Source organism: Lutra lutra, chromosome 14 (genome assembly GCF_902655055.1).
Source record: "Lutra lutra chromosome 14, mLutLut1.2, whole genome shotgun sequence".
Lineage (NCBI taxonomy): Eukaryota > Metazoa > Chordata > Mammalia > Carnivora > Mustelidae > Lutra > Lutra lutra.
In genome coordinates this window covers 77364218-77392052 of record NC_062291.1, presented here as the reverse complement: position 1 = coordinate 77392052, position 27835 = coordinate 77364218, and the positions used below count along the sequence as shown (strand labels likewise).

The window sequence follows — 27835 nt, the reverse complement described above, 5'->3', positions numbered from 1 at the left end:
CAATGGTGATGACAGTGACCATTACTTGCATATATTTTTACGTGAAAGTATCTTTGGGCCAAATACACAGTCTGAACTTTGCTTTGCAGACATCCACGGCAGCGATGGGAGTCCCAGCAGCAGCCAACAGAACCCCAAGAGCACAGCCAAATGGGCAGCCTCTCTGGAGAATCTGCTCGAAGACCCAGAAGGCGTGAAAAGATTTAGGGTTTGCCTTTTTCATTGTTTACTGGGATCGGTGCAGCCTGTGAAGAAGGGTAGACACCTGTTGGGGGGAACACAGGCTGGTTTTTCCCTCTCTGTGTCCCAACCTGAGAATAAGGACTTCTCACTTGTTATGGCCAAGGGAGAGACTCTCTCCCAGATAGCCTGGGGCCAGAGCCGAGGGGCACGCACAGGCTGTTTCTGGTTTTTCTGTAGTTGGATGGGAGGGAGAGGGGGTGATGGGCAAAGAGGTTCTTTGCTCATTGGCAGAATCCCCAAAGCCTTTCCAGCTCTGTGACCCCTGGGAGGGGGTGGTCTGGGTCTCTGATTCTCGGGACTCCGGGATTCTCGGGATTCATTATGGACCTGGTGAGAAAGGAGGACAACGGCTGGAGAAGTGAAGTTGAACTCCGAGAGGAGGGCTGATGGATGGGGCGTGTCGGCGCTGCCTAGAAAGAACCCCCTGGCTGGCAGAAACCCCAGGGGTCGGTTAGAAGAACCACATGTGAATTTCAAGAGGGCCCTATATCTGATCGAGTCCCACCGCCTTCTGCCTTTAAATTTTGGCTCAGGTCAGCGTTAACCCTGATGCTGTTGGTTCCTGTTGCAGCACTGGGGGAGAGGGTGGTGGGCTGGGCTCCTAACATTCCTGGACATCTGGCCCCTGGGGGCACCGTCTAGATCTCAGGGAGGACCCCATTCTGCACCCAGTGGGATGGCAGGCTGTGCTGCTCACCCCCACTCCTGCCCAAAGAAAACACACCTCCAGCTTAACATAGTTTTCATCGTGGCATTTTTAGACATGCTTAATTTGTTTCTTTTCTTTTCTTTAAAAAAAAAAAATGGGGCTGATTTTAGAGGAATGTACTTTGTTTAAACACTGTCTGGAAGGAACTAATACATCTCCCACTTAAATTTACTCTTTGGTAATTTATTGTCATCTTAGACTTCTGAGTAAATTCTTGTTTCATTTTTAGTCTTCCTGACGATGTCCGAGTCAGTAAATTCAAATGCATATGAAATTCTAGCTTTAACATTAAACATATGCTTTGTTTTTCAGGATGGATTTTTCGAAGGGTGACAGAACCATATTCATTAGTCCCATTTTGCCAAACTGGCCCTTGAAGGAAATTACTTGTTATTTTCTTTCCTTAAAGTAGAACACTGCTTGATATTTTCTCCTCTTTTTATCCATAGGAATTTTTAAAAAAGGAATTCAGTGAAGAAAATGTTTTATTTTGGCTAGCCTGCGAAGATTTTAAGAAAACACAGGATAAGAAGCAGGTATGTCTTTGAGTCTGTAATCAGTTCTTGAGTTCTTCGAGTTCTTGATCATTTTTTTCTCTCTCATTATGAAGTTACAGCTGCCTTTGCAACAGACTTTGAAATTGCCTCAAGAAATCTGAACCATATTGGATTTGGGGAAGACTGAAGCTTCAAATTATGCATTGATCAAATATTAATAATTTTTCCAAGTGTTAATTTTAAATTTTTTTAAGATTTTATCTATCTATTTTTGAGAGAGAGAGAGAGAGAGAGTATACGGGCTGGGGAGGAGGGGCAGAGGGAGAAGCAGACTCTTTGCTGAGCAGGGAGCCTGATGCGGGACTTGATCCCAAAACCCTGAGATCACAACCTGAGCCGAAGGCTGACACTTAACTGACTGAGCCACCCAGACATCCCAAAGTGTGTTAATTTTTATTTTTTTTCTTTTTTTTTTTTTAAAGATTTTATTTATTTATTTGACAGACAGATCACAAGTAGGCAGAGAGGCAGGCAGAGAGAAAGGAAGGGAAGCAGGCTCCCCGCTGAGCAGAGAGCCCGATGTGGGGCTCGATCCCAGGACCCTGGGATCATGACCTGAGCCGAAGGCAGCGGCTTTAACCCACTGAGCCACCCAGGCGCCCCAGTGTGTTAATTTTTAAATGGAGCTGTTCCAATGGACAAATAGTTAAAGTAAAAATAACGATTTCTGTCATTTCAAGTTTATCATTGCACATGATTTTTTTTCTTCATGAATAAGTTATGAGGACGCTTCCCCAGAGTTTGACATGTCGGCATTTTGTACGGATGTAGTAAAATGATAAACAGATGTGTGGTGATAAAAGTGCAACTCCAATCAGATAGATTGTCAATTATTCAACGTATCTTACAAGACATCCTGTAGTTGGCAGGCGTCCCGCATAGAAAGTTTCTGACTGTTCTCCTGGGTAAATGTGTGCTCTTTGCAGGAGGTAGCCTTTAATTCTGATGTCAGCAGATTTTCTGTCCTTAAAGGTTGGGTGCAAAGGGGAGGTAGAAGAGATTATGGGGAAGAAGGCCTGTGGGTTGGGTGTGTTTATGAGGTCTATGCATGTGTATTTCTAAGAGGCTACCAGCTACATGCCTATAAGGGCCAGTGAGTAAACACGAATCCGTGAAGCTTTTGGTGTGAAGCTATAAGGAGTGGTGGGGACTGTGGCCATTGTGGATAGCCGGCCCCACCTCCAGGAGCTGTGGCTGATTCTGTAGCTGACTTTGGCAGTGAACACTTTGGGGCCTGTGGCTGTCTGGCCTTTCTGTGCTTTGAGTTCTGCCCACTTAGTCGCTTGCCCACCCTTGCCCCCCAGAACCCTAAGGGGCTGGACTCTTCCTAAGGCATCTTCAGCCCAGTGCTGCCTGGTTATCCAGAGAAGCTGGATGTTTGGATTCTTAGGAAACCATTAGATTTTATAAATGTTGGAACTAATTTGTAGAAAACGTAAAACCTTGCCTGCCAAACAAAACATATCCATGGGCAGATGTAGCTCATGGCCTGCCAGCTTTTGAGCCTCTATCTCCAAACCTGGACTCTGTGAAGCCAGCGGCTGTTATATGTTTGTAGACAACAGCTTGGAAAATGTTCATCATTGATTTGTTCAGAGTCTTTTCCTGACTCAGACACACTTCCCCCAAGATGGAGTAGGGAACCTTCCTTCTACCGCCTTCCTCTCTGTGGGGGCAAGGATGGATGCTAAGATAAATTCCTTTTAGCTCAAATTTCCTAGGTCAGCCTAGAAAGGCTTCCCAGAGAAGACCCTTGGTATTTGATTCCTTCAGGCTTCTTCTCGTCCCTGGATGACTTTGTTTGAGCCTCCTGGGCAGTGAATGGCCTCTAGGGTAAAGCGAGTGGGTGGGTCTGCCAGTCCTGGAAAGCTGGGATCCCACCCTATAGACAGGAGTGCTCATTGTTTTCCTTTGGCCCCAGCACTCAGGGCAGGGCTCAGGGGCCACTGTCCGGAAATTCTGAACTGTGCAATTTGATTTGTCCAGCCTCGGGCTAAAACCCTAGGTGAAAGCCAAGCAGGCAAACTGATATCTGTTCTTCTGCTATATTCTTTGTGTGTCAAGGGTGAGAGGGGCCTACGGGTCGGCGTCTCTCCTTCCACCACTCCGCCACCATGGAAGCTGAGGCCCCCACAGCTGAGCTGGGACTTGGACCAGCATTCCGAGGTCACCTGGGTGCTCTCCCTGCATACCAGGCTCGTGTGTTCTTGGGTTCAGCAGAGTCTACCAGATCTCTGTGGAGGTCTTGCTCAGGGCCAGGCCTTGTAACAAGTGTGGGAGACACGCGGGACAAGACAGATGAGCTTCTTTAAGGGATAGGCATCGAGAAGGAAAGCAGCTTGTTAATCAAGCTTTTGCAAGTGTGCTGAGCAGAGAAATGCAAAGTGGGGGTTCTCTGGAAGCCCAGGCGGGGGTTGGTGGGGAAGCAGACACCTGAAGGGGAGTTTGGGTGTGGGGACAGCATGGGGAGAGGACAACCTGGAGAGAAGAGCCAAAGGAAGGCCAGGTGGTGGGAGAGTGGTGCTTGAGGCACAGGCCAGCTCTGCTGGGCTTGAGGCTGGGAGGGAGGTGAGGTCAGACCCAGAGAACCTGAGTCCAGGTGAATACTACAAGGCTACAGGGCTAGGTTATACTGGCCCATCCTCATCCCACAGACAGTGTTTCCAGAATCTGAGAACCCCTCGCTGTATCCCCACCCCTGACACCCAGCATATGACCCCGTGAAGGTTCGTGTCTTGAAGCCTAGAATGTGAAGTGAGGGCCTCACCCCCCAGCCGCCTGAGAAGACAGCAGTGCTGGGAAGGAAGCAAGCCTCCCTGGGGTTGTGGGACCCTGATCTCGGTCTGGGTTATCGCGCTCAGCCTCATGACTGCCCCAGTCCTTCCAGAGGTGTGGGCTGCGGTTTGGGAGAACACGCAACAGCTTGCCTACGCTGCCTGGCTCGGTGCTGTCAGGACCAGAGCGCAGACCCAGGGCTCAGACTGCAGAGTCTGTGTGTTCTCTGGTGGGTCTGGCTATAGGGGAAGTAAAACCAGGAGTAAGCTCTGAAACACTAATTTTAAAAAGTGGAGGAGGACAGAGGCAGGAGGAGAAGTGAGTCCAACCGAGTTTCACAATAAGACGCGCCTCGTCTGGTCCAGCGGGGAGTTTGTTGAGGGTGGGCCTCTACAGTGAACGGAGGCAGTGGAGGGATCGGTGTGAACCTCATGTTGCCTCCATTACTTTATTTTTTGAAAAAAGATTTGTTTTAGAGAGAGAGCACGAGGGTGGGGGGCAGAGGGAGAAGGAGAGAGAGACTCTCAAGCAGACCCCATGCTGAGCCTGGAGCCTGACGTAGGGCTCCATCCGGCGACCCCGAGATCACCACCAAGAGTCGGACACTTAACCGACTGAGTCACCCAGGTGCCCATTCGTTATTTCAAAGAGGCCCTGTGCTGGCTTGTTTTTTCATTCTTTTACTAGGATTATCGTGCTGCATCTCTCCAGAGTCCTTACCAATTTATCTGACCTCTTCTGGGTAGAGTTTCTTTATTTCCTCTCTGTACTGTCTTGTCTTCCCTCTACCATGCAGGCTCTGGGGGTCTGAGATCTTGGTCTTCTCCCCCACTATATCCAAGTGCCTAGAGCAGCCTGATGTCATTTACTTCCTGTTCTCCCCACTCAGGTCAGCAGACACCTGAGGACCCCCTGGGGTGGGTCCTGGCTCCCCTCCCCTCCTGCCACGGTGATGGCCCTAGGGACAGACATGTTTCTCAGAAGCTCCAAACAGTGGACCCACGCTGTGCCCCTGCTGCCTGCCCTGGCCCGTGCTTTGCCAAGGGAAGGAGAAGGTCTTGACAGGGATCCGGCTTTCAGGAAGTTGGGAAGGGCGACACCCCACACCCCCGCCCTCCTTGGGGCTCCTGCGGTGGTTGTACCTTTCAGGGGGTTCATACCCAGCAGGCAGCTTTCAAAGCACTTCTCTCCGTTCCCAGTTTCTTTATGGCTTGAAATTTTTCTGTAAAGTGCCTTCCCCATGAATTAGAATGAGAGATGGATCTATCTTCTCAAACCGAGTGGTGTTTATGAGTGATAAAACCTCAGGACAAGCTCCAACAAGGTTTTGGGTATCCCTGATTCATTCATTCATTCATTCATTCATTCATTCATTCAGCTGCATGGCATACTGGGCTTGTTCACTCTGTGACAGTGTGGAGAGGGACATGGCAGTTTGTACAGATTTATAAAAACCAAGCCAGGAATGGGGGTGGGGAAGTGGTGGGGCAGTGCAGGTTTCTCTCTTCCTTTCTTTTTTTTTTTTAATATTTTATTTATTTATTTATTTGACAGACAGAGATCACAAGTAGGCAGAGAGGCAGGCAGAGAGAGAGGGGGGGAAGCAAGCTCCCTGCTGAGCAGAGAGACCAATGCAGGGCTTGATCCCAGGATCCTGGGATCATGACCTGAGCCGAAGGCAGAGGCTTTAACCCACTGAGCCACCCAGGCTCCCTTCCTTTCTTTCTTTCTTGAAGATTTATTTATTTGAGACAGAAAGGGAGAGAGCATGCGGGTGTGGGGGGAGGGGCAGAGGGAGAGGATCTCAAGCACACTCCAAGCTGAGTGGGGAACCTGACATGGGGCTCTGTCCCGTGACCCTGAGATCATGACCAAGAGCTAGACGCATAGCCAGCTAAGCCACCCTGGTGCCCCACAGTACCGCTTTCTAATAATCACACCTTCGAGAGGGACTTGCACTAGCATTTAAATAGAATGGTATCTTGCCTTTTTATAGTGTTTTAGAATTAACAGAGTTATGGGGGGGGTCTATGGTATTTATGATTTTTATTACGTATTATTTAACACTACAACCTGATTCAGGATTTAAAGTGTTTGAGGTTCTTATTTAATGTACCAAAGGGCACACCTTGGTGGCTCAGTGGGTTAAGCCTCTGCCTTCAGCTCAGGTCACGATCCCAGGGTCCTGGCCTGGAGCCCCCCCCCATCAGGCTTCCTGCTCAGCGGGGCATCTGCTACTCCCTCTGCTCCGCCCCCCCAACTTGTGCTCTCTCTCTCTCTCTCTCTCAAATAAATAAAATCTTTTTTAAAAAGTACTAAAGCAGAGGTTTTCCTAAAAGGCTAAAACACCATCTTCTTTATTAAAAAAAAAGTATTCAAACATCCCCAAGTGACCCACGCTCCTTCGCTTCTTCGGGAGTAAGGTGGGCTGGTTCCCTTCCCCCCGCAGCACCCTCCAGATTTCACTCGCCGCCTGGTTTGTGCTGTGCCTCTCGGCCTGGGTCTGGCTGGGTCCGGGTTGGCCTGCGCGGGGCTCCGCTGCCCCCGGCGGGGTCCGCACCCAGCACTGGCCGGCCCCGCGCCTCCGTTGCTTCCGAGCTACTTGGCCGCGGCTAGATGTTATCTCCCGGCTTCCTCTGGCTGTGACTGAGCCCGCACTTACCAGCCTCCTTGTCACTGTTTTCTCACGAAGGAGCCTCTTTTCTCTCTTGTTTGCGGCTGAGCCAAAGAGGATGCCTCCGTGACGTTTTTCTCTTCTCGGACCCTCTTGTGCTTTTCTTATTCTTCCAACCTCCAGCGGCCTCTGAAACGCCTCCAGACACGGTGTCGCGTGGGCTCAGGCCTCTCGGTTCGCCTGTGCAGCTGGGGCTCCCCCGGGGACCTGCCTGGGGCGCTCTGACCGCAGTTGCCACCCGGGCGTCCCCAGGCCTTCCTCGGCCCCCACAGGCCTTCCCTCGGCCCCTTGCCTGCTTCGGGGACCCAGGACATCCCCCGTCCCAAGTCGCTCCCTCGTGCTGGGGCAGCGCAGCCAGGAGTAGCCTCCTGAGGAAGAGGACGTGGCCCGTGGACATTTAAAGATCTGGTTGAGTGAAAATGTTATTTTTTCCCACTTTACTGATACTGTGATGGAACAGAATTGAATTCTAGGTTGACACTGCCTTAGACCTTTGAACCCACTGCCCCATTGTCTTCCATTTGTGTTAAGAATTAGTATTTTATATGTAAACTCTGCTTCATTTGCTCTTTTCCTCTGGAAGAGCGTACGCTCTTCTTTTCATCAGCTCTGGGGGTTGGGGTTCATCCCCCGTGTGGGCGTTTTGTGGAGCCTTCTAATCTGGAAATGTAGAGTTCTGGGCAATGTTAGGGTGTTAGGATTGTCATGACTTTTGGTCACTCCTTTCCATCTGTTTTCTCTGGCCACTTTCCCAGGGACGGCCCTGCTCTCCTGGATGGAGCGAGACCTTCACTTTTACCTTGTTTCCCTCTTACTTTGTTCATCTCTTTGGCTTTTGGTTCCTACTTCTCCTTTGGAGATTTCAACTTTATTTCCACATCCTTCTGTGGAATTTTTTTCTGCTTTTGTTTTCTCTAGACTGGGGCCCCGTCGTCTCTCTGCGGTGGCTGCAAACCTGATACGCGTACAAACCACACGGACGTCCGGCGTGCGGGGCTGGGAGGATTTTGTGGGGGGTCCGGTCCGTGGTAGGGTTCCATTTGCTGTCTCATCCTTGCCCTCCTCTTGCCTCTGTTTGGCGGCTTCCCTGAGTCGGTTTCTTTAGTGGAGAAAACTCTAGTCTCCCATGGAGAAGGGAGGGGGATAACTGCTCTGGGTTGGGGGGCATCGGGGCTCTGGGGACGTCTCGTGGCTTCTTTCTGTGGCCCTCCTCGTCCCTTCCGTCTGGGGCACCTGACACCCCTGAGTTCCTGCTGTTTGCAGACGCTCCCGTTGGCACGCCCTCCCCACCCTTGCAGGTGCACCTTGGTTGTCTCTGCTCTTGGCAGAACCCTCCGCCGTCCCTCCAACTGCTTTCCATTTCCTGAGCCGGTTCTCAGAAGTATTCTTGCATCTTCTACTTGATATTTTCTTTGCCTCCTTCTTTTTCTGAAGCTGATATGAGTAAAGGTAGTGGCTCCACCCTTAAACTTTCTCCTGTGTCCTCTCCTGCAGTCCATCTCCGGCTGAGGGGCAGGAGTGGACGGGGCCTGGCTGTGCAGGCGTGTGTGGGAGGCCGGGTGAACCTGGTGCACAGATCTCGGTGACAGGCGCAGTTTTGGGGTGAGACCGGTGTTGGGAACCGGTGCCTTCCAGCTTCCCGGAGTAGAGACGGCACTGGCCAGGAGGGGCCACTTTGCTTTTTGGTGTTAAGTTGGAGGTGTCTGTGGGACATCCAAGCCCACATTTCTAGAAATCTCCATGGTTAGTAGCTTGGGGAGAGAGGGTTGGGCTGAAATCTTGGGAGAGCCCGTGGTTAGGAAAGTATCCCCGCTAGGACAGAGGACTGGGAACCCCAGACTTCATGGGGAACAGAGAGTGAGGAACCTACAGAGGAGACAGAAACAGGAAGGTGTTGGAGGATGCTGAGAGAGCAGGCAGGGGCCAGAGAGCAGACCAGAAGAAGGTCTGAGGGACTGAGGCACCAGCACACGTCTGGGAGCTGCTGGGAGGCTGAGCCGGCGGTGGCGGGGGGGTGGGGGGGTGTGGAAGCCAGACTGAGGAGGCCAAGGAGGGGGGCACGGAGACGATGGAGATGGAAAGTGCACACTTTTCCTTTGAGATGTGTCAGGAAGAAGTCAGGGGGTGGGGAGGTCATTAGCTATAAGGGCACGTGGAGTGGAAGGAGGTTTTCTTTTCCCCATGGAAAAAGCTTCAGTGCCCTTAATGGATGGGGGAGAGGAGCGAGGGCAGTCAAAACAACACTCTTCTGAGCTCTGGAATGCTGATGCTTCTGTTGTCCTGAGTTGATTGCTGTGTCTAGGGCCGATACTCAAGCGGATTTGCTTCTCAACATGCATCTGCTGAGGGAGCAGCGTTTGAGCGCTGACTTCTGCCTGAGTCTTGTTAGGGCTGACGCATCACCAGGCAGGAAGGAAAGCCCCAGATTCAAGCAGCGTCTGGGAGAAGCTCATCTGGGGGCAAACACTCCCACAGACAGGCCTCAGGTTGATGCCAGGAGTCATCACCTGCGCCCGGGGACGGGGATCCTTTTCCAGCACCTTCTGGTTGGGCAGGGTCGGACGCTGGGCCAGTCTGCTCTCCATGGAGCAGGTGCCCTGCTGGAGGCTGGCAGGGCTGGGGAAGGGAAGCCATCCTTCCAGCTCATACCTGGAACCGTAGCCCTGGGCCGCTCCACCAATTTCTGTTCCCGTCCCGGCGGGAGCTAGAATAGGGTTAACAAAGCTATGGAAACTCCACCAAAATAACTCAAGAGACCCGGTTCTTCTTTTTTGTTAAGAGTTCTCGGCATGGGCATCAGGCCTTCCCGTGACTGGCTTGTGGTCTGCAGTCTAAGGGTTTCCAGTCTAAGGGTTTCCCTTTTCAGTCACGCTTCCTATCCCAGCCCAGATAAGCTCTGGGGCTGAAGCCAGTCCCCTCTGTGTGTTCAGCCAGGGGTGGGGGAAGCCATGGACCAGGTTGGCCCCAGACTGTGTGCCTCGAGGACCCCACAATCTTTCCAGACAGACTCAGGAGGGGTGGCTGGGGACCTCAGGGTGGGTGAGGCTTAGCACCCCAGAGGCTAGCATACCTTCAGGCCCCCAACCTGCTTCCTCTCCTCCTGCCCTGCCCCCCACCTCCAAGCCTCAAGCTACTCATTACACTTCTCCTTTGCAGAACCACCCAAGATAGCCTGGATTCATCTGGAAAACATGTGTGTCTGTGTGTGTGTGTGTGTGTCTGTGTGAATGTTCAAGGGGGAAGGGAGCCCCAGAGTGATTTCTATTTCCAGAGCTCTGCATGGAGTTTGCTGATCAGACTAGCTGAAATTATATTTTCATGAAGTATTGTTAAGACAGGATGTGGTTTCCAAAACTGCTCCTTGCGGACAGAAGGGGTGGTGGGAGTGAGGCTCATGACTTCATGGAGCGGTGATGGGCCTTGGAAAGGCAACAATCTCCAGAGCGCTTGGATCTCTGCGATGGCCTCGAGACTTGCCCCTTGGAGAAGCCCCGAGAGGCTCCTGTGTTGTTGAGTTGGACATCAATTAATGGTTCTTGGCAATAGTTGATCCAGAAATGACACTGTGGCCTGAGACGTTGACCCCATACTGTCAAGACTTTCTTTCTGGGGGGTAGGACCGTCATGGCGTCTTTTATCAACTAGTCCCTGGAACCAAAATCAGTTAAACTCCCCTCCTTTCAAGGCTCCTTTGGAGTCTTCCGGTGGTTTCTAGAAGTCTGAAAGTTTCCAGAGCTTGGGCTTCCCTGAGCCGAGCTCGGCAGCCTGTGAGGGGTCCCAGGTGGGCTCTCTGAAGACAAGGGCACTTTTCTGGGCCTCAGGAAGCCTCCCTGCCCCCGCCCCCAACTGGTCATGGCTCTGTGGCTGCAGGTCAGAAGCATTGGTCTCCTGACTTGGTGTGGGGCGAGGTACTGGGTAAGTCTGTGATGTTCAGAGAACCGACCCCCATCTTTGTCGCCAGTGAGGTGCCTCCTTTCTCTAGGAGAAAACAGAACCCTCTGGGGGTGCCCTGGAGGACCAGGCGGCCTTCCGCAGCTGCTGCAAGCAGACGTGCTGTTTTTGAGACCGAGCACGGACGCGAAGTGTTTCTGCTCCAGGGTTTGCAGCAACCTGAGTGCACGTGGGCGTATCTTTCCCAACTGTGCTTAGAAGCATTTTAAGGGCCTGTCTCCACTTAGGACTGATGCTTTCCAGCAGGACTGCACTCGGGACTCAGGGCAGCAGCAAGCCTTCTCCCCTTTGCTTAGACTCATATCCCGGCACCAAAACATTCCCTGTCCTGGAATGTGGACCGACTGGACCCCTGGAGGGGGTGATGTATCTCATGGGCGTGGAACAGGGACGGGGTGGGGGTGGGTAGTCAAGACTGGAATAAGCCACATCACCTTTCCTTTGTGTGTGTCCTCATCAGGGAAGTGGTGTCACCAGGAAATGGCCCTTTGCTGGATGCTCAGGGGATCAGGGAAATGGGGTCATGGCTGTAAAGGGCATAGTAGGTTCTTGAAGACTGGTTGGCATACTGTGCATGGTTTAACTTGATTTTTTTAATGTTTATTTCTATGTTTAATTTTAATTTCACTTTTTTAGAGGGGGGAGGGGCAGAGGGAGAGAGAATCTTAAGACTCCACACCCAAGGTAGAGCCCAACATGGGTCTCCACCTCCTGAGCCCGAGATCATGACCTGAGCTGAAATCGGGAGTTGGACCCTTAACTGACCACGCCACCCAGGCGCCCCAAACTTGACTTTTTTAAATTGCACATAGCACAAATCTTACCACTTAACCATTTTTTTAGGGCTCTCAGCTTTACGGTTTTAAATCATTTTAAAGTACACAGTTCAGCGGCATAAGGTACCTTCACACAATCCAGTTCCAGAAATCTTTTACTGCCCTGCAGAGAAACCCCTTACCCGTTTGTAGTCACTCCTCCTTGCCCCTCCCCCAACCCGGGGCTACCCCTCAGCTTTCCGTCTCTGTGGATCCGCCTCTTCTGGATATTTCATGGGAATAGAGCAAGCAGTGTGGGGCCTTTAGGGCCGGGCTTCTTTCTCCTTCATTTGGGGACCTCCTAGGATGGTCCTGAATGGCGCAGACTACCATCCACTCTGGGCTGGGATGCTTTCTGTCTTCATTTCTGAATGGATAGTGTCGAAGTTTCCTGACAGGACAAGTGGCTTCAGATGTGTGGCAGGGATGGGGGCAGGGGCTGGGCCCAACACGAGCCCTCCCACACAGCGCTTAGCCCCGGGATGGCAGCCAGAGCCCCAAAGGGCTATGGGGCTGCTTTTCCTGCAGCTTCTGGGTCTGGCTGGTGTAGAGAACTGGGCTCAGGCGGGAAGGGATGGGCTCCCAGATAACAGGCTCCCCGTGTCTCCTCCAGATGCAGGAAAAGGCAAAAGAGATCTACATGACCTTTCTGTCCAGTAAGGCCTCATCACAAGTCAATGTCGAGGGGCAATCCCGGCTCAATGAGAAGATACTAGAAGAACCACACCCATTGATGTTCCAGAAACTCCAGGACCAGGTAATCTGACTGCCTCCCTGTCCCCGGATGTGACACTTATTCCCAGGCTGGAAGAATGTTAGGTTCCCCAGAAGCTATCTCTCCGGCTGGGCAAGTTGAGGCGCACTGAAGGGCCGTGGTTGGTGAACGAGAGGGGACTGGAATGCCAGGCTTGGGATTTGACCCGTAGGAGGCTCCCTCAGGCCTGCTTACTTTTGGTCTACACACAGTTTGAACCAGCAGGGTTATCTTTCTTCTCAACCCAGATTAGAAGGGAGGCTGGAGCTATTCGAGGGACCCACACTGAGGAAGCAACATGTAGCTGCTGAAGGTAGGAACAGAGAGAAAAATCTAGAAAGTAAGCACAAGGACTCACAGTGGTAGACACCCTGGGGCTGTTTTTGTGCCAATATCTAAGCACGGCCACCCACTTCTGGGGGCCCTAGGCTGTGAGTGAGTTCACAGTGAGGCTCCTGAGTTTTAAGGAAAAGGTTAATGTTGGGCACTCTATTCCACTTAAAGCAGGACAAATTGAGTTTAAGAAATGGACCTCTAAGGGGTACATTAGTTTTCTGGCAAGCTTTTTTATGAGCTATGCCAGTGGTAATAGGAAAAGGGACGAAACTGCACTCCAGAGATTTTAGACATGAGTTTGCAGATGTGACTCTTCAGAGTGTGCTTACGAAATGTTACCTATACACTTGTTGACGAGGGAACACGGACCAATATCGAACTTCTGCTGGCGCCTTCTGGGGCGAGGGAACAAAGGCCTTCCTTGACTCCCAGGTGGAAATTAGATTTAGCTTCATTCAGCAGCCCTCCACGATGAGCAAGGCCAGACCCACCTGGAGGGCTTGATCAGACAGACGCTGGGCCTCACCCCCAGAGTTAAACTGGCAGTGCGATGGTTCCCAGGTGGCCTGAGACTTTGCCTTCCTAACAAGTTCCCAGGTGACATTGCTGTTTCAGGTCCTGGCACCACACTCTGGGAACTGGTACAGTGCCTCGGTTGGCCTTTTTTGGATTGTCTGGAGTAGAGAGCCCAGAGCCTGTGCCAGCATCCACAACATCCATCTTTGCTCAGCGTCAGGTTAGGAAACAAGTATATTGGTAGCAAATACAAAGGTGAAAAGTGGTTTGAGAATGTTTTCAAGTTGACATGGTGGCAATGAGGCACACAGTGCAAACTCCGTGTGAATTGAATCCTGAACCAAGTTTAGGTGTTGAAGGAATTCCAGTGGGTGTGGGTGACTTGGTGAGGGCTTCCTGGAGGCGGTGGTTTTGAGCCAATGGGAAGGACGCCATGGACATGGATTTGTGGCTGGAAAGGAAGTAGAATGTATGGTGAAAAGCCACTTCTTTTGTCCATAGCGCACGAGGATCTCTGCCCCCACCTGGACCGCTGAATCTTTTTTTTTTCTTCTAAAGATTTATTCATTTATTTGAGAGAGAGAGAGAGAGAGAGATCGAGCTGCGGAGGGGGGGGGGGGGGAAGGCAGAGGGAGAAGGAGAAGCAGATTCCCTGCCAAGTGTGGAGCCCCACGCAGGGCTCGATCTCATGACCCATGAGGTCATGACCTGAGCCGAACCAATGAGTCAGATGCCCAACCGACTGAGCCACCGAGGCGCCTGATGGACCTCAGAGTCTTTTAAAGCTTCCCAGGGAACTTGAAAGTACAGGCAGGGTTGAGAACCTGGACTGAACCCCCTGTGTCCTGGATATTTTCACTAAGAGCAGTGTTTACTGTTCAGGGGTTCCTTCAGCGTCTCATGTCTACTTGGCTTGTCCCATCTCATTAATCTTCTGCGTGCATTATTGTTACTCCCATTTTGGTGAGGCATAAAGCAACGTTCAAGGAGACTCAGTGGTTTGTTAGTACAGAGTGACACAGGTAGCAGGAGGTGCTGGAGGTCAGATGTGTTCTCGTCCACCTGCCTTCAAAGACCACACACTCTCTGCCACGCCCACAGCCTGGATACATGGGGGCCCCTCATGGCTCTTCAAAGCAGCTTGAGCAGAGGGACTGCGAAGGCCAGGAGAATACCAGCCATCCCATCTTCCAGGGCCACAGAAGCCAAGGTAGTAGGGAGGGATGCGGTAGGTTGACGTCACTCCACTCACTGGGACCTTGGGCTCCCAAGGACCCAGATGTCCTGCAGTTAGGCCTGAAGCACGTCTCAAGGTGGAGCTGGACCCCTGTGACCAGCCACACTCCACTTGCTGCAGATGCTGGAGTTTTTGCTGGGACGGAAAGGAGGAAACACAAGGGACAGAGGCTGATTTTTTTTTTTTTAAAGATTTTTTTTTTTAATTTATTTGATAGATCACAAGTAGGCAGAGAGGCAGGCAGAGAGAGACAGGAGGATGCAGGCTCCCTGCCGAGCAGAGAGCCCGATGCGGGACTCGATCCCAGGACCCTGAGATCATGACCTGAGCCGAAGGCAGAGCCTTTAACCACTGAGCCACCCAGGCGCCCCAGAGGCTGATTTTTTTTTAAATGACAAAAAAATATTTTTAAAAGATTTTATTCATTCGAGAGAGAGAGGGAGACAGACAGAGCATAAGCAGGGGCAGATGCAGAGGGGAGGGAGAAGAAGATCCCTGCTGAGCAGAGAGCCCAATGCGGGTCTCGATCCCAGGACCCCGAGATCGTGACCTGAGCCGAAGGCAAATGCTCAACTGGCTGAATCACCCAGGTGCCCCCAAAGAAAAATATTTTTTAAATTACCCTTATTTAACTATAAAAAGTCATACATGCTTAACAAAAGAAGCTTGGAAAATCAAAATATAAAGATGAAAAAGTTCATAATTCTATACCTGGAAAAAAAAACCCATAGATAATGTTTGACTTCTAGATTTTCCATCCTTCTCTTTCCTGTAAGTACGCATGTGCCACAGTGCAGTTCAAAGTGCTTAATGTGAAGAAAGCACTTGTGTCTCCTGTTGCTAAAAATTCACTTATTTGAGAGGGAGAAAGAGGCACCATCTTCCAAAGGCACAACAGGGTGAAAACAAGGTATTTGGAATCTGAGCTGATGCCACAGGGAGCCCCTGGGGAGGGCTTCTGCATTCTGTTCCACTTCGGGAAAACTCTGCCCCTCAAAAGCCTTGCTGGTGACCATCAAAATGTGTGCTCAGCACGGCTTGTGGCTCTCTGCTCCCAAAAGACCCCCCTGGAGGACGCTGTTTTTCTAAGTGCAGGAGTTTGAAGCCAGGAGGAACCTACGTAGAACCAGGAGAATTCACCTAACTCAAGCTCCGCCCCACTCGGTGGCTCTGGCTTTGTCCAGCCTCCTGCTTCCGCTCCGTCCGTCCGGCAGGGAGATGTCAGGGAGCCTCAGCCCTCCTGGGGTGGGGGTGGGGGGGCAGGACATTAGGTCACAGTCAGAGCCTAGAAGGGTGGGAAGATCCTCCATGTGCGGTAAATTAGAAGACCCCTTGTCCGTGGGTCTTGGGTCTTCATCCAAGTCCTGTTTATTCTTGCTGTACACGCGGTTCCAGTAGGCTCCGCGTCTCCGGTCACGGCGGGTTGGAAATGCTGGTGGAGGCCGTGCAGGGATGGGCAGCAAGAAGTGACAAGTGACAGGCAGAGCGGAGGCAGAAAAGTGAAACCAAACATGAAACCGCAGCGATATCTGGAGCCACCGAGGGGGCCCCGAGCCCCACGCACCACACCGAGGGCATCCCTGTGCCGTGGGACGGTGACACCATTCGTGATCCTGATCCCCCAAAGCATCAGGCCTAAATTGTGGTCGGCGTGTTCTGTGAAGGATGTGTTGGACATTTTGACATCTTTTTTTTTTTTAAATTAAGATTATTTATTTATTTATTTATTTGACAGAGAGACACAGTGAGAGAGGGAACACAAGTAAGGGAAGTGAGAAAGGGAGAAGCAGGCTTCCCACTGAGCAGGGAGCCCGATGTGGGGCTCGATCCCAGGACCCTGGGATCATGACCCGAGCCAAAGCAGACACCCAATGACTGAGCCACCCAGGCACCCCAACATTTTGACTTTTTTAAAGATTTTATTTATTAGACAGAGATCACAAGCAGGCAGAGAAGCAGGCAGAGCGAGAGGAGGAAGCAGGCTCCCCACTGAGTAGAGAGCCCGATACAGGGCTTGATCCCAGGACCCCGGGATCATGACCTGAGCCGAAGGCAGAGGCTTTAACCCACTGATCCAACCAGGTGCCCCAACATTTTGACATCTTAAGAGAAGTTTGGGGGCTTAAAACTCCATCCCTTTGAAAATTTATGGAAGTAGAGAGATCATTCTCTGATTTAGCTCAGTTCATGCAAACATTGTGTGCTCAACACAATGCTGGGAAGGCCAGGAGCAGGCGGCAGGCATGGGGGTGGGGGTTAGTGTTGGACTGTGGCTGTTTCCTTGGAACCTTAGCCTAGAATCAAAGGACAAATTTAAGTTGTGGGAAGCAGGAAGGAGGAGGCGACCTTACAAAGAATTGTTTTTTTTAATGAACTGCAATTTCCTGCAGTGTCTTTTCTTCCCCCCCCCTTTTAAAAACCCTCTGCTGGCAGGTCTATTTCCGTTCTGGTTGGTTTGCTGGTATTTGTTCTTTCATTCATTCCCTTATGTTACCATCTTGATGGAGAGCCTACTATGTACCAGGGACCATGCTAGGAGCTGTGTGTGCAGAGAGGAAATCAGCTGCCATTCAACCACAAAGACAGAAAAAGATAAATGCTATGAAGTAAATACAGCAGGTGGTTGGCTAAGAGTGACTGGGAGGGGCCTACTATGGATCCTGTGGTCAAGGAGGGCTCCCTGAGGAGGTGACTGAGACTTGAGTGGCAAGGGGAAGCCAGGTAAGACCTTCCAGGGAGAGGCAACAGGAAGTGCAAAGGTCCTGGGGTGGGGATCTACTAGAGGAGGTCAGTATGGCTGGACTATATAGTCAGTGAGGAAGATGGTAGAAACTAAGTCAGGAGGGACTGGCTGGGGTTAGGCCTTGAAGCTGTGGTAAGCAGTTTACTTCCAAGGATTTTGATTGGTAACTATTTATAGAATGTGCCAGTCGGGCTAATAAGGTTTGGGCCTCGAGCTGTGCAAGAGGATGGTGATGACTCGGTGCAGAGCCATCTCTCTTCGAGCTGTGACCCTGCAGCCTCCTGACCATGGCTCATCATTCGTACCCAGATGGCCTGACACCTGCCTTCTTCCCCTCCCGTACTGCCCATCACTTCCTGGATGCTGAGCTCAGACTTCCCATCATTTTCTCTGCATGTTAGGTTAGCTGGGAGGGGGACATGGGGGCTCTCGTTCCAGTCCGGCCTTCCCTTTTCTTAGTGAGCCCCTTTTCTTAGTGTGACCTCTGTACCATGGGGCTTTCGGCCAGCTCTGCTATCCCTCAGACCTGCACCGTGACGCCATCTACAAAGTCAGTGCCCTGATGTTACAAAGTCGCTCCCTGCCAGCCACATCCTTTTTTCCTTAGACCCAACATTTCCCCCTTTCCTTTGACTTTAGAATTTGGTAGCTGGGAGACTTTGGGTAAGATGCAGTCCCTCTCTGGGCGTCAGCTTCCTGTTTTGTGAAACGGAGGTTATGATAAGACACTTGGGAGGCGAAATGCATTCATTATCCGCGGTGTGTTTACTCAGGACCCTCAGTGGGTGGGGCTGTGCGTGTACTTTAGAATGTCACATGAAGATAAACTTTAACTTCGTGTAGTAGTTCTTAACTGGGGACGACTTGGCTCCCCCCTGCCTCCCCCCCTGCAGGGGATCCTGGGCAGTGTCTGGAGAGAGCTTTCTGGCTGTCACAACGGGGGTGGGCGGAGGGTACCACCGGGCTCTTTGGGTGGAAGCCAGGATGCTGCTAAATGGGACACATGGGACAGCCCTGCACTACCCAGAATTATCCAGCCCCAAATGGCCACGGTGCGGAGGTTGAGAAACCCCGGCTTGATGGGACTTCCAGAGCCGTGGCCGAGTGGCTGTGCCTCACCCTCGCCGAGCCTCAGATCCACACCTGAAAGCAGCCGGAGCCGGACCCGGAGCCTTCGCTCTCAAGTGAGAAATTTCACCCCAGGGGCAAGTGACCCGACTAGCCCGAGGTCTCCACGCTGGGAGAGGGGAACCCATGTGGGCGTGGGGCTTCCTGCGCAGCCAGGCCGTCCTCCTGACCCCCGCCCTGCCGCCTGGCCCTGCCATCCTCCTCCCGGCCTGGGCCGCCACCTTCCTTTCACGCGCGCCTCACAGCAGCCCCGTCTTTGGCCCTGAAAGACCTGCCAGGGCTCTTGCCTTCTTCTCCTTTCCCACATCCCTCTCCCCGGCCCCGCCGGGCTTTTCTGTCCCGCTGGCCTAGCTTATTCTAGAACATTCCTGTTAGTCCCTCAGGCACCAAGTCAGCTACAACACGAAGGGATCAAATTGGTCACAGCAGCCTAACATGCTTTCCTTTGTACGAGACATGACAGTGTGCATCCCTGCTGGCCTTGTCGGCTCGGCGGGCTCGACACGTGGCTGGGAGCTCCAGGGAGGAAGGCCGGCCCAGGGGCCCATTTGGCCAGCAAGAGCCATGAGCACAACCCGTTACTGTGTCACCTAAGATTCTGAACAGGTTCATTTAATTTAATTTTTAAAGATTTTACTTATTTATTTGACAGAGACACAGCGAGAGAGGGAACACAAGCAGGGGAGTGGGAGAGGGAGAATCAGACTCCCTCCTGAGCCAGGAGCCCGATGCGGGGCTCTATTCTAGGACCCTGGGATCATGACCTGAGCCAAAGGCAGACGCTTAATGGCTGAGCCACCCAGGCGCCCCTGAGCAGGTTAATTTCAAAAATTAATTTTAAAAAAGATTTTAATTAATTAATTAATTTAGAAAGACCACAAGTGGGGCTGGGGGCACCAGAGGGAGAGAATCTCAAGCAGACTCCGGGTTGAGCGCAGAGCCCGACATGGGGCTCCATCTTACGATCCTGAGATCATGACCTGAGCTGAAACCAGGAGTCAGACACTTAACCAACCGAGCCTCCTGGGCGCCCCTGAAAAGATTTTTAGTAGATAAATAACTACATGTTTGCTGTTGAGAAGAAAAGAAAATTCACATAACCCAGGAGGGTCTGAACTAAAGCGTTAAAACCCCTTAGGCTGTGCCTTCCCTCTCCCTCCTAGCAGTAATGCCCATGTGTTTCGTATCCTTCCAGACCCTTCCCTGAAGGGGTAAGAATGACATGCCTTGAAATCTGCTCAGTGATTGAGATTGTGCCATGTCAAAAGATTTAAAACACAACTTTGCTCCTGGAAGTGTCTCCACACCATTTTACACACCTTTCTCGTCCTGAAGCCTCTGGTTTGAATTCCACAGAATAGCCAGGTCGGTTCCCCCTGGGCCAGCGAGGAGACTGGAGGCGACGGGAGGGTCAAGTTCATTGCACGTGGCACCTTGAAATCATTGTTTTCTGGGACCATGAAAGAGAATGTTCCCGAGGGAGCCAGTGCCTATACCTAAAGCAGGTTTCGAGTGCTGCCAGGACCCTCTCGCCCAGGCTTGGTGCTAAGTCTAGTCTGGGGAAAGCAGGAGGGAGGCAGCCTTCTCCACGGGAGAGGAAGTTCTCAACCTCTGATGCTTAAAAGAAAAAAAAAAAAAAGTAGAAAAGACTTTAGTGAGATGTCAGTGCTCCCAGCCACATCCTTGACAGAGAAAGGAACCATGCGTCCGGCCCCTTGTTGGCAGTGTCTTTACTTTGAATTTCCCCAGAACCCAAGAAGAGAGAAACACTTCCTTTTTAGACATCAAGACGAAGGGTGGGCCGGTGGGTGAGGAGCTGCCATGCTTCCGGGGGCAGGTCGGGGTCCACACCCTCCCCCATGCCCTGGATCTCCGAGTCCACAGTGATGGCTGGGCCTGGGGATTCTGGGCGCCTCTGTCTCCTGGGTGCCAGCTGACACCTGCCCCTGGATTAAATCCAGTCCCGAAATTGGCATTTTCCAGTGAGCAAAGCCCGAAAGGGCAGGTTGTGGGTTTTCATTCAAATGGAAGAAAAGTTGGCTCCCTGCATCTCCCACAGCTGTTTTCCTCAGGAGGGCAGGAAAGACAGCCTTTGAAATACTTTGAGATTTTTTTTTTTATACCTTTAGAAAGGTATTTAGGGGAAGAAGGTTGGGCGATGCTAGAATAACTTTTAAGTCTCTTCCTTGGCAGAAAGCAAAAGAAAATACTTTCTCTCCACGTAGAAAGCACATCATTTGGGCTTGGGATTTGAGTGTGATGGACTCCAGGAAAAAGTGGACCAAGTGCTCCCTGCTCCATGGGACAGCACCAGAACCATGGGCCTGTGAGGGGTATCGCCCTCTAGCAGGGAGCGGTCCTTCTCGGTCCATGCCCACCTTCTTTCTGGAGCTTCCATCCTACCCGGCATGGCGTCTGTCTCTGGCAGCCTGTCCGGGAAGCAGAAGAGAAACTTCCACAGCCTGGCTGGTTGGGACAAGAGCTGAGCTGAGCTGCTCTCTGCCGGCCGCCCTCAGACCTTCTGAGTGGCACCCCACTCAGAAGACAGGGAGGCGGTCTTGAACTTGTATGGTGGGGACATCCCTGTATGTGCCCTGCCCCACGGCCTCTGGTCATTCCATGCCCTGAGGGCTAGAGGGAGGGAGCTTGCTTTCTTCATGCTTTCTGTTGGTACCCGTGGGTAGGAAAGCATGTCTGTGGTCTGCGTGTGTGGGCAGAGAGCACGTTCCAGAAGGTGCAGTTAGACATGGCGCTTGCTGCCTTCTTTCAAGACCCCGGTTCTTGAAGCAAATACGAAATCTCATGAGAACTTCCTGCTGCATTAAAGGCTTTATTTCCCCCTTGCATCCAGCTGAAGTAACATGGCAGAGGGGTGTGGAGAGGAGGGGGGATGCGCACGGAGGTCTTTCCATGTCCCTGCTGTCTCAGAGGCGTTCAACGATTAGGTTTGAAACGCGCTTCTGAAGACAGAGATGAAATCCCCACCGAGGGGCCTTCAAGCCTGGTGAAGTGTCCTGCCTTCTCCACGGACGAAGGTGCTTCTGGAAAGGCGTCCTTTCTCGGAACGGCAGATTTGGAACAACCTCCAGTTGGAGCACCTTGTGGATGTTGTCCCTCGCAGAAAGACCAAGCTTAATCAGTAGCACCCTGGAACCTGGGGACTGAGGGACCTTGGTTGGGTGGCGCGACCTGGCCCACCGATGCCTGTGGGCAGGAGGGCTCTCTTTGCCCGGATCACGGAGAGTTTCCCCTCCAGCTGCCTGCAGGCGTGAGCCCAACGCAGCAGTGCTGAGTAGTTTACCGTCGAGGCAGGCCGCAGACAGATGTGGGGCCACCAGAGCCTGCAGCCTGTCTCCACCCACTGCCTGTCTCTCAGGAGGACAGTCTGTCTGCCGCATCGCTCTGCTTGGATGCTGTCTGCCCACTGGAGCCCCATCCCCAGCCCCAATTTGTCTCCATCTCCTGCTTTCTCTCTCCCGCGGACAACTTGAGGTGTGTTGGAAGGTGATACTCTCCGTTCAGGCCCCGTGAGGCCAGTTCTCCCCATCAGAGAGGGACCTTCTGGAATACCGAGGGCCATCCCATTTTCTGCGCTCAAGTAGGAGTGAGCGGAAATCAAGAAGTCGACTGTTGGTTTCCAAGGGCTGTCTTAACAAATGGTTCTAAACGGAGTTGCTTAAAACAACAGAAATCTATTCTCTCAGTTCAGGAGGCCAGAAGTCTGAAATCGAGGTTTTGGCAAGGCTGTGCCCCTCCCGCGGGCTCTACGGAAGAATGCTTCCCTGCTCCCTCCTGGTTTCTGGTGGGGGCTGGCGTCCCAGTATTCCTTAGCTGGTGGTTGCTTTGCTCTGATCATGGCTTCTGCCTTCATGGGACCTCGTCTCTCTGTGTCCCTCCATGTCTCCTCTCCTCGTCTCAGGAGGACACAGCTCCTTGGAAGACGGTCTCATTGCGAGATCCTCAACTAACCGTATTCCAGCTAAGGTCACGTTCTGAGGTTCCCGGTGGACGTACACTTTGCGGGCCCCCCATTCAACCCACTACACTGACTTTTAGGGATATTTGTTCCCATTACACATACAAATACATTTAAAAAAAATTTTTTTTAAAGTAATCTCTTCACTCAACATGGGACTCAAGCTCATGACCGCGAGATCAAGAGTCACACGCTCTTCTGACTGAGCCAAACAGGTGCCCCCACAGATACACTTTTTTTTTTTAAAGGTTTTATTTATTTATTTGACAGAGAGAGAGAGATCACAAGTAGGCAGAGAGGCAGGCAGAGAGAGAGGAGGAAGTAGGCTCCCTGCTGAGCAGAGAGCCCAATGCAGGGCTCGATCCCAGGACCCTGAGATCATGACCTGAGCCCAAGGCAGAGGCTTAACCCACTGAAACACCCAGGCGTCCCTACACAGATACACTCTTGAGAAACACGTTTGGGATCATTGTTTTTCATTTTAGCACATTTTTAAAATTGAGTGCTTAGACATGTAACATTCACATGTTGCATTCTTTCCACGTCTAACTCCTTTTGCAGACTTCATTTTCAGTGACTGCCTCCTGGTCTGCCAGGTGAGCGGTGGGACAGCCTAGCAGTTCCGAGTATGGGCTCGGGGCAAGGTGGCCAGCATCCGCATCCCACCCATCTCTCTTGGGTTTCTGCCGACCGTGTCCTCTCCAAAACCTGGTGTTGGAGTCCCAAGCCCCAGGACCTCAGGACTATGTTTAAAGATAAGGCCTTTTAGGAGATAATGTATGTAAAATGAGGTCATTGGGGGTGGGCCCTAATCCAGTATGACTGGTCTCTTTCTAAGAAGAGGTGTTTAGGACATAAACACAGAGGGAAGACTGAGTAAGGACACAGGGGGAAGACGGCCATGTGTACATCTTCCTCAGCTCAATATGGAGCTACATCCTGACAGTAAGTGGAAAATACTGCAAGTTAAAGAGGATATTAAACGCATCTAACCTACCGAACCTCACGGCTCAGCCTAGCCCCCTTGAACGTGCTCCCAACACTCACATTAGCCCACAGCTGGGTGAAGTCATCCAACGCAAAGCCTATTTCACAGATGAAGTGTTGGATATCTCACGTCGTTTATGGAATACTGTACTGGAAGTGGAAACAGAGCAGCTGTATGGAGGTAGGATGGTTGTCAGCCTGAGCTGTTGGCGCCCACGGTGGCGGGCCGGATCACCAGAGGGGGTCAGACCGCCTATCGCTTGCCTGGGGGAAGATCCAAGTTCAATGTTCCAAGTGCGCCTTCTACTGAATGTGTGTTGTAGAAAGTCAAAAATTGTAAGTCGAGACACCCTAAGTTGGGGCCATGTGAAGCCCGGGAGAGAAGCCTCCTAAGACACCCGCCCTGCCAACTCCTTCGGTTTAGAGACCCAGCCTCCAGCACCGTGAGAAAGAACTTTCTGTGGTTTGAGCCCTGCAGTCTGGGTTACGTCTCATGGCAGCCCCAGCAGATGGACATGCCACCTGTGGGGCAAAGCCCCGAGTCTCTGAGGCCTTGTCTCTTCTCTCTGCAAGCAGGTGTCATAGGGTGTCGGTGAGGGTTCGACAGAGAGGATGCTCCGTGCATGGCCTGGTGCTGGGCTGGAAAGTGCCCTCGGCGGGGATGGTACCTGCCCCTCCTCCGCCACCCCCCCACTCATGTTGTCAGCCCTCTGTTGCTGCACATTGGATGGTTTCTGTTCATTCACTGGGCGAGGATTTACAGGACCCCAGTCAGGGCCACTTGCTCTGTGACCAGTGAGGCTGTGGCCTGGGGTCCACAGCTGGAGACACTGCCTTTGGGCACTTTCTGGGAAGGGATTTTTAGGAGCATTCTCTATCCTCCAGCTGTTTTCACTCAGCAGCCCCATGGGGGTCCCTGGGGCTCGAGCCCCCTGTTCCGTGCACTCCGAGGCCAGTGCCCAGGAGACCCTTTGCTGGGGGCAGGGATGAGCTGTTAGGCAGCTTGCAGCCCCGGAAAATGTGGTTCTTTCCTTGTTCCTTCTCCTACAGGGGTCTGATGGCCGCGGTCACTGCCTGGTGACTGCATAGCTCCAGGAGGCGGGTGAAGGCTCCTGGCAGAGGGAACCCGAGCCCAAAAGCCTTCCTGGGCATTTCACACCTGCCCATGGCAGGGAGTGGCCCTTATGCTCCTGTTAAATAGTTTGCAGCCCTGTCCCCTTGCGTTCACTGGCACCCTGGAGTGCCGAGAGCCTGTGGCCTCTGGGGATCTCCTGGAGGCTGAGTCCTGCCTGCCCTGGAGCAGCCCCTCTCAGCTGAAGCGACCCCCTCTGTCCCCTGCCTGCTCTGTCCCTGGGGGCCTTTTTCTTCTCTTCTCTGAAGTGTGAGCCTCCGAGCACGGCAGGCAAACAGGATGCTGTCCTCCCACACGCGGAGACTTCAGACGAGACACTTGGGTCCAACCGCATCCTGCTGGCAGTGCTGGGTCCCATCTGCTGCGGACCTGGAGTGGGAGGGGGGCGTGCAGGGCTGGGTGCCAGGAGGGGTCCTCACGAGGCGGTGTTCGTGAGTCACTCTGAGCCTCGCACCAGACCACCAGGGCAGGCACGTCAGGGGGGCCCCCTGGGAGCTCTGTGCCCGGGAGAGCGGAATCACGCAGGTGCCTCGGGGCGGTCCCACCTGCACGGCACACTCGTGGGAGGCCGCCAAGCGATAATGGCATTCCTCATCCCCCGCCTTGCCCTTGGCTCTGATTTTTGTGTTTTCTGGGAGGGTTTTTGTTTTTTTTATTATTGTTTTAAAGTGAATGATTTCTCCAAATGTCAGCCCATCAGGCTCAGATTGCAAGATTGCTATAAAAGGTGACGGTCTTGAGAGGCACAAGGTGGAGACTCACGGGGGCGTCTCCTTCCTGAACAGCTGCAGATCCGAGGCAGGGCTGGAGGGCACCTGGGGACAGGCAGGCCATAGTGCAAGAGTTTAAGGAAAACACAAAGTCCTAAATCTTTCCCTGAGCAGTGGACTCAGACGGCAGCAGAGGGATTCAGGCGCTTCTCCTGTGGGTGAAGCCGTCTCAGGAAAAGGAAGGTCTAAAGGCAGAAGGTTCCAGGTCTCCCGTCCCCCAGGCAGATGTTTTGAGTTCTTCAACTCTATTCGACATTCAGTTTTCAAAATAGTTTGCGTGTGTGTTGGGAGAGGTCGAATTTAAAAGATGTCAGGGTCTTACCACCCACTTGATAACCCCGCCTGGCAGTGAGCGACATTCTAGACAGCCCTGGAACTTCCCACTTGTTGAACCCATCGCAGTGCAGGAAGCAAAGACACCGGGGTGCACGGTGTGGATTTTTCTTCTGCAGAAGGTCCTGAAAATTCAGTTGAAAGGTTTGAGAGAGAAACAGGAGGAAGATTTCTCAAGAGACCGTATTCTGCAACAGCCCGAAAATGCTTCTCTTTTTTCCCACCGATTTCGTAGGGCAAGGGAGGAGGGTGGCAAAGGATCGGGTGGGAGTGGAGGGGAGGGGATGCTGGGAACAGGGACCATGGCTAAGAAGAGGGGGCAGTTCTCTGAGGACCTGCGGGACAGGACGCAGCCTGATAATCCAGGAGAGTTAGGCTCCGTGAGGGGTCCTCCCTTCGTATCTGAGAGTCCTCGCTTCCCCAGAGCTGTGCTCCTGGGCTGTGTGAGCGTGCCGGGGCCAGCCTGCCGCAGTCAGTGGCTGCTTGCTTTAATTAGGGCCTGTTCCCGGAGCCTCTCCTTGCTAACACCGTCATTTCACTCCCCGGCCTGCCTTCAAATAGCCCCGTTTTGTTTCTTGGCATCATAACAGGCTAATTTGAGATTTTGGATGCCAGACTTCTGGCGTGGGGGTTCTTAACAAGGTTGGCATCATCGGAGAGGACAGTGGCCTTTCCAGTCACCACCCCTTCTTCAGGAATGGTTTCTGTTCTGCCATCTCAAGTTTCTGGAGAAATACATCCCAATTTGTTATCTATCTGTGTTATCTAACCAAACAGAGTGGAGATTCGTAACGGACCTCTTGATACAAGGGTGTGAATCAGTGCTGTGTGCATTTGTACTTCCAAGGAAGATAGAGGTAGATTCGTTGGTGTGGCTATTATATTCTGCAGAGTCTGTCTCCTAATGATCAAAACCACCCAGGAAATCTTCCGCGCCTGGCACCAGACTTACTTGCTTTGTGGGTTTTTCATGTAGCTGCCCTCTTTGGCACCTGATAGGAATTTGATACACATTTGAGAGAATGACTCATGGTCCGATTAGCCTCTCAACCTTAGATTCCTTTTTCCTTTTCTCCTTTAGATCTTCAACCTCATGAAGTATGACAGCTACAGCCGCTTCTTGAAGTCTGACTTGTTTTTGAAACACAAGCGAACCGAGGAAGAGGAAGAAGATGCCGCGGACGCCCAAACTGCTGCTAAAAGGGCTTCGAGAATTTACAACACATGAGCCCCGAGGGGCTGGCAGGACTGGCGGCTTTCAGAGGCGGAGGAACTCCTTCCCTTTCAGGACCGTGCAGGATTTATAATTGCTTTGTTTTCTGTAAGGACTGAAATGTACAAAACCCTCCCGTGGGATACATGTATTTTATTAATTGCTTGACCAGTGAGTTTTGCATGATGACTAATCTTACATAAAAAACCAAATAGCTTTGACGTTTTAGTTCACATACACACACACGAGCAGAAGAGTCCTTACACACTGGATGCTTTGAGCACTTCTTAGCTTGATTAAACGTCGTCTAAGGCCACCAGGTGAAACTTAGAACCACCTGTTACCCTTTACGCCTTTGCCCGGCCTCTGGGGGAGGGGCTGTGCATGTCCACGGATTCATTTGGCGAATCAGCTCGAGAATGAGTTGCTCTGACAAACTGAGGCCCCCAGGGGTGTGGGCTGTCAAGCACCTTTTGGGTTAAGTACTTGTCAAGAGTAAGTTCACAGCTGAGAAAAGTCATCACTAGCAGCCTCTCCAGATTTGGGGAGTCGTGTGTGCGCACCCCCAGAGGATTATTTCTTGTGTGTGGGTTTGTCTTGGTGTTGCCTACAGTCTGTGACATTTCATGCAACACAGATAAAGAGTTCATCTTGACAGAAACAAGATCTCGACTGGAAGAAAGATAAATGCAAAATTGGTCAGGGTCCCTGTGGCAGCGCAAGGCAGTGGTGAATGGGCTCGTGGCCTGTGCCGATGATGGAGTTGAGGGTGTCCTGTTCTCCCATAACCCGTCTGGGAACACATTGGAACCCTCTCCTCTGCCCTACCCTTTACTGGACTTGTTGACTCTGGGCTTGACACTTCAGCAAGGGGGAAGAAGTGCTTTTTGAAAGTCTCTTCTGGGTAGAGAGGCTGTGAGTGAAACCCTGCTTGGCCCGGGCTGTCCCAGCCAGCCCAGGTAGCCCCCCCTTCGCCCCTTTGCGAG

General features: G+C 52.1%; 1 protein-coding gene across 2 annotated transcripts in view; it reads left to right on the top strand.

Annotated features, from left to right (window-relative positions):
* RGS10 (regulator of G protein signaling 10) overlaps positions 1-27121 on the top strand; it is a 38883-nt gene extending 11762 nt beyond the window's left edge. For both annotated transcript variants that reach the window (XM_047703401.1, XM_047703402.1), the window contains exons 2-5: positions 90-208; positions 1402-1488; positions 12338-12481; positions 26718-27121. In XM_047703401.1, the coding sequence (XP_047559357.1) occupies positions 90-208; positions 1402-1488; positions 12338-12481; positions 26718-26864 (497 nt within the window). In that variant the 3' untranslated portion in view covers positions 26865-27121. The remainder of the gene's footprint in view (positions 1-89; positions 209-1401; positions 1489-12337; positions 12482-26717) is intronic.
* Positions 27122-27835: the final 714 nt, after the last annotated feature.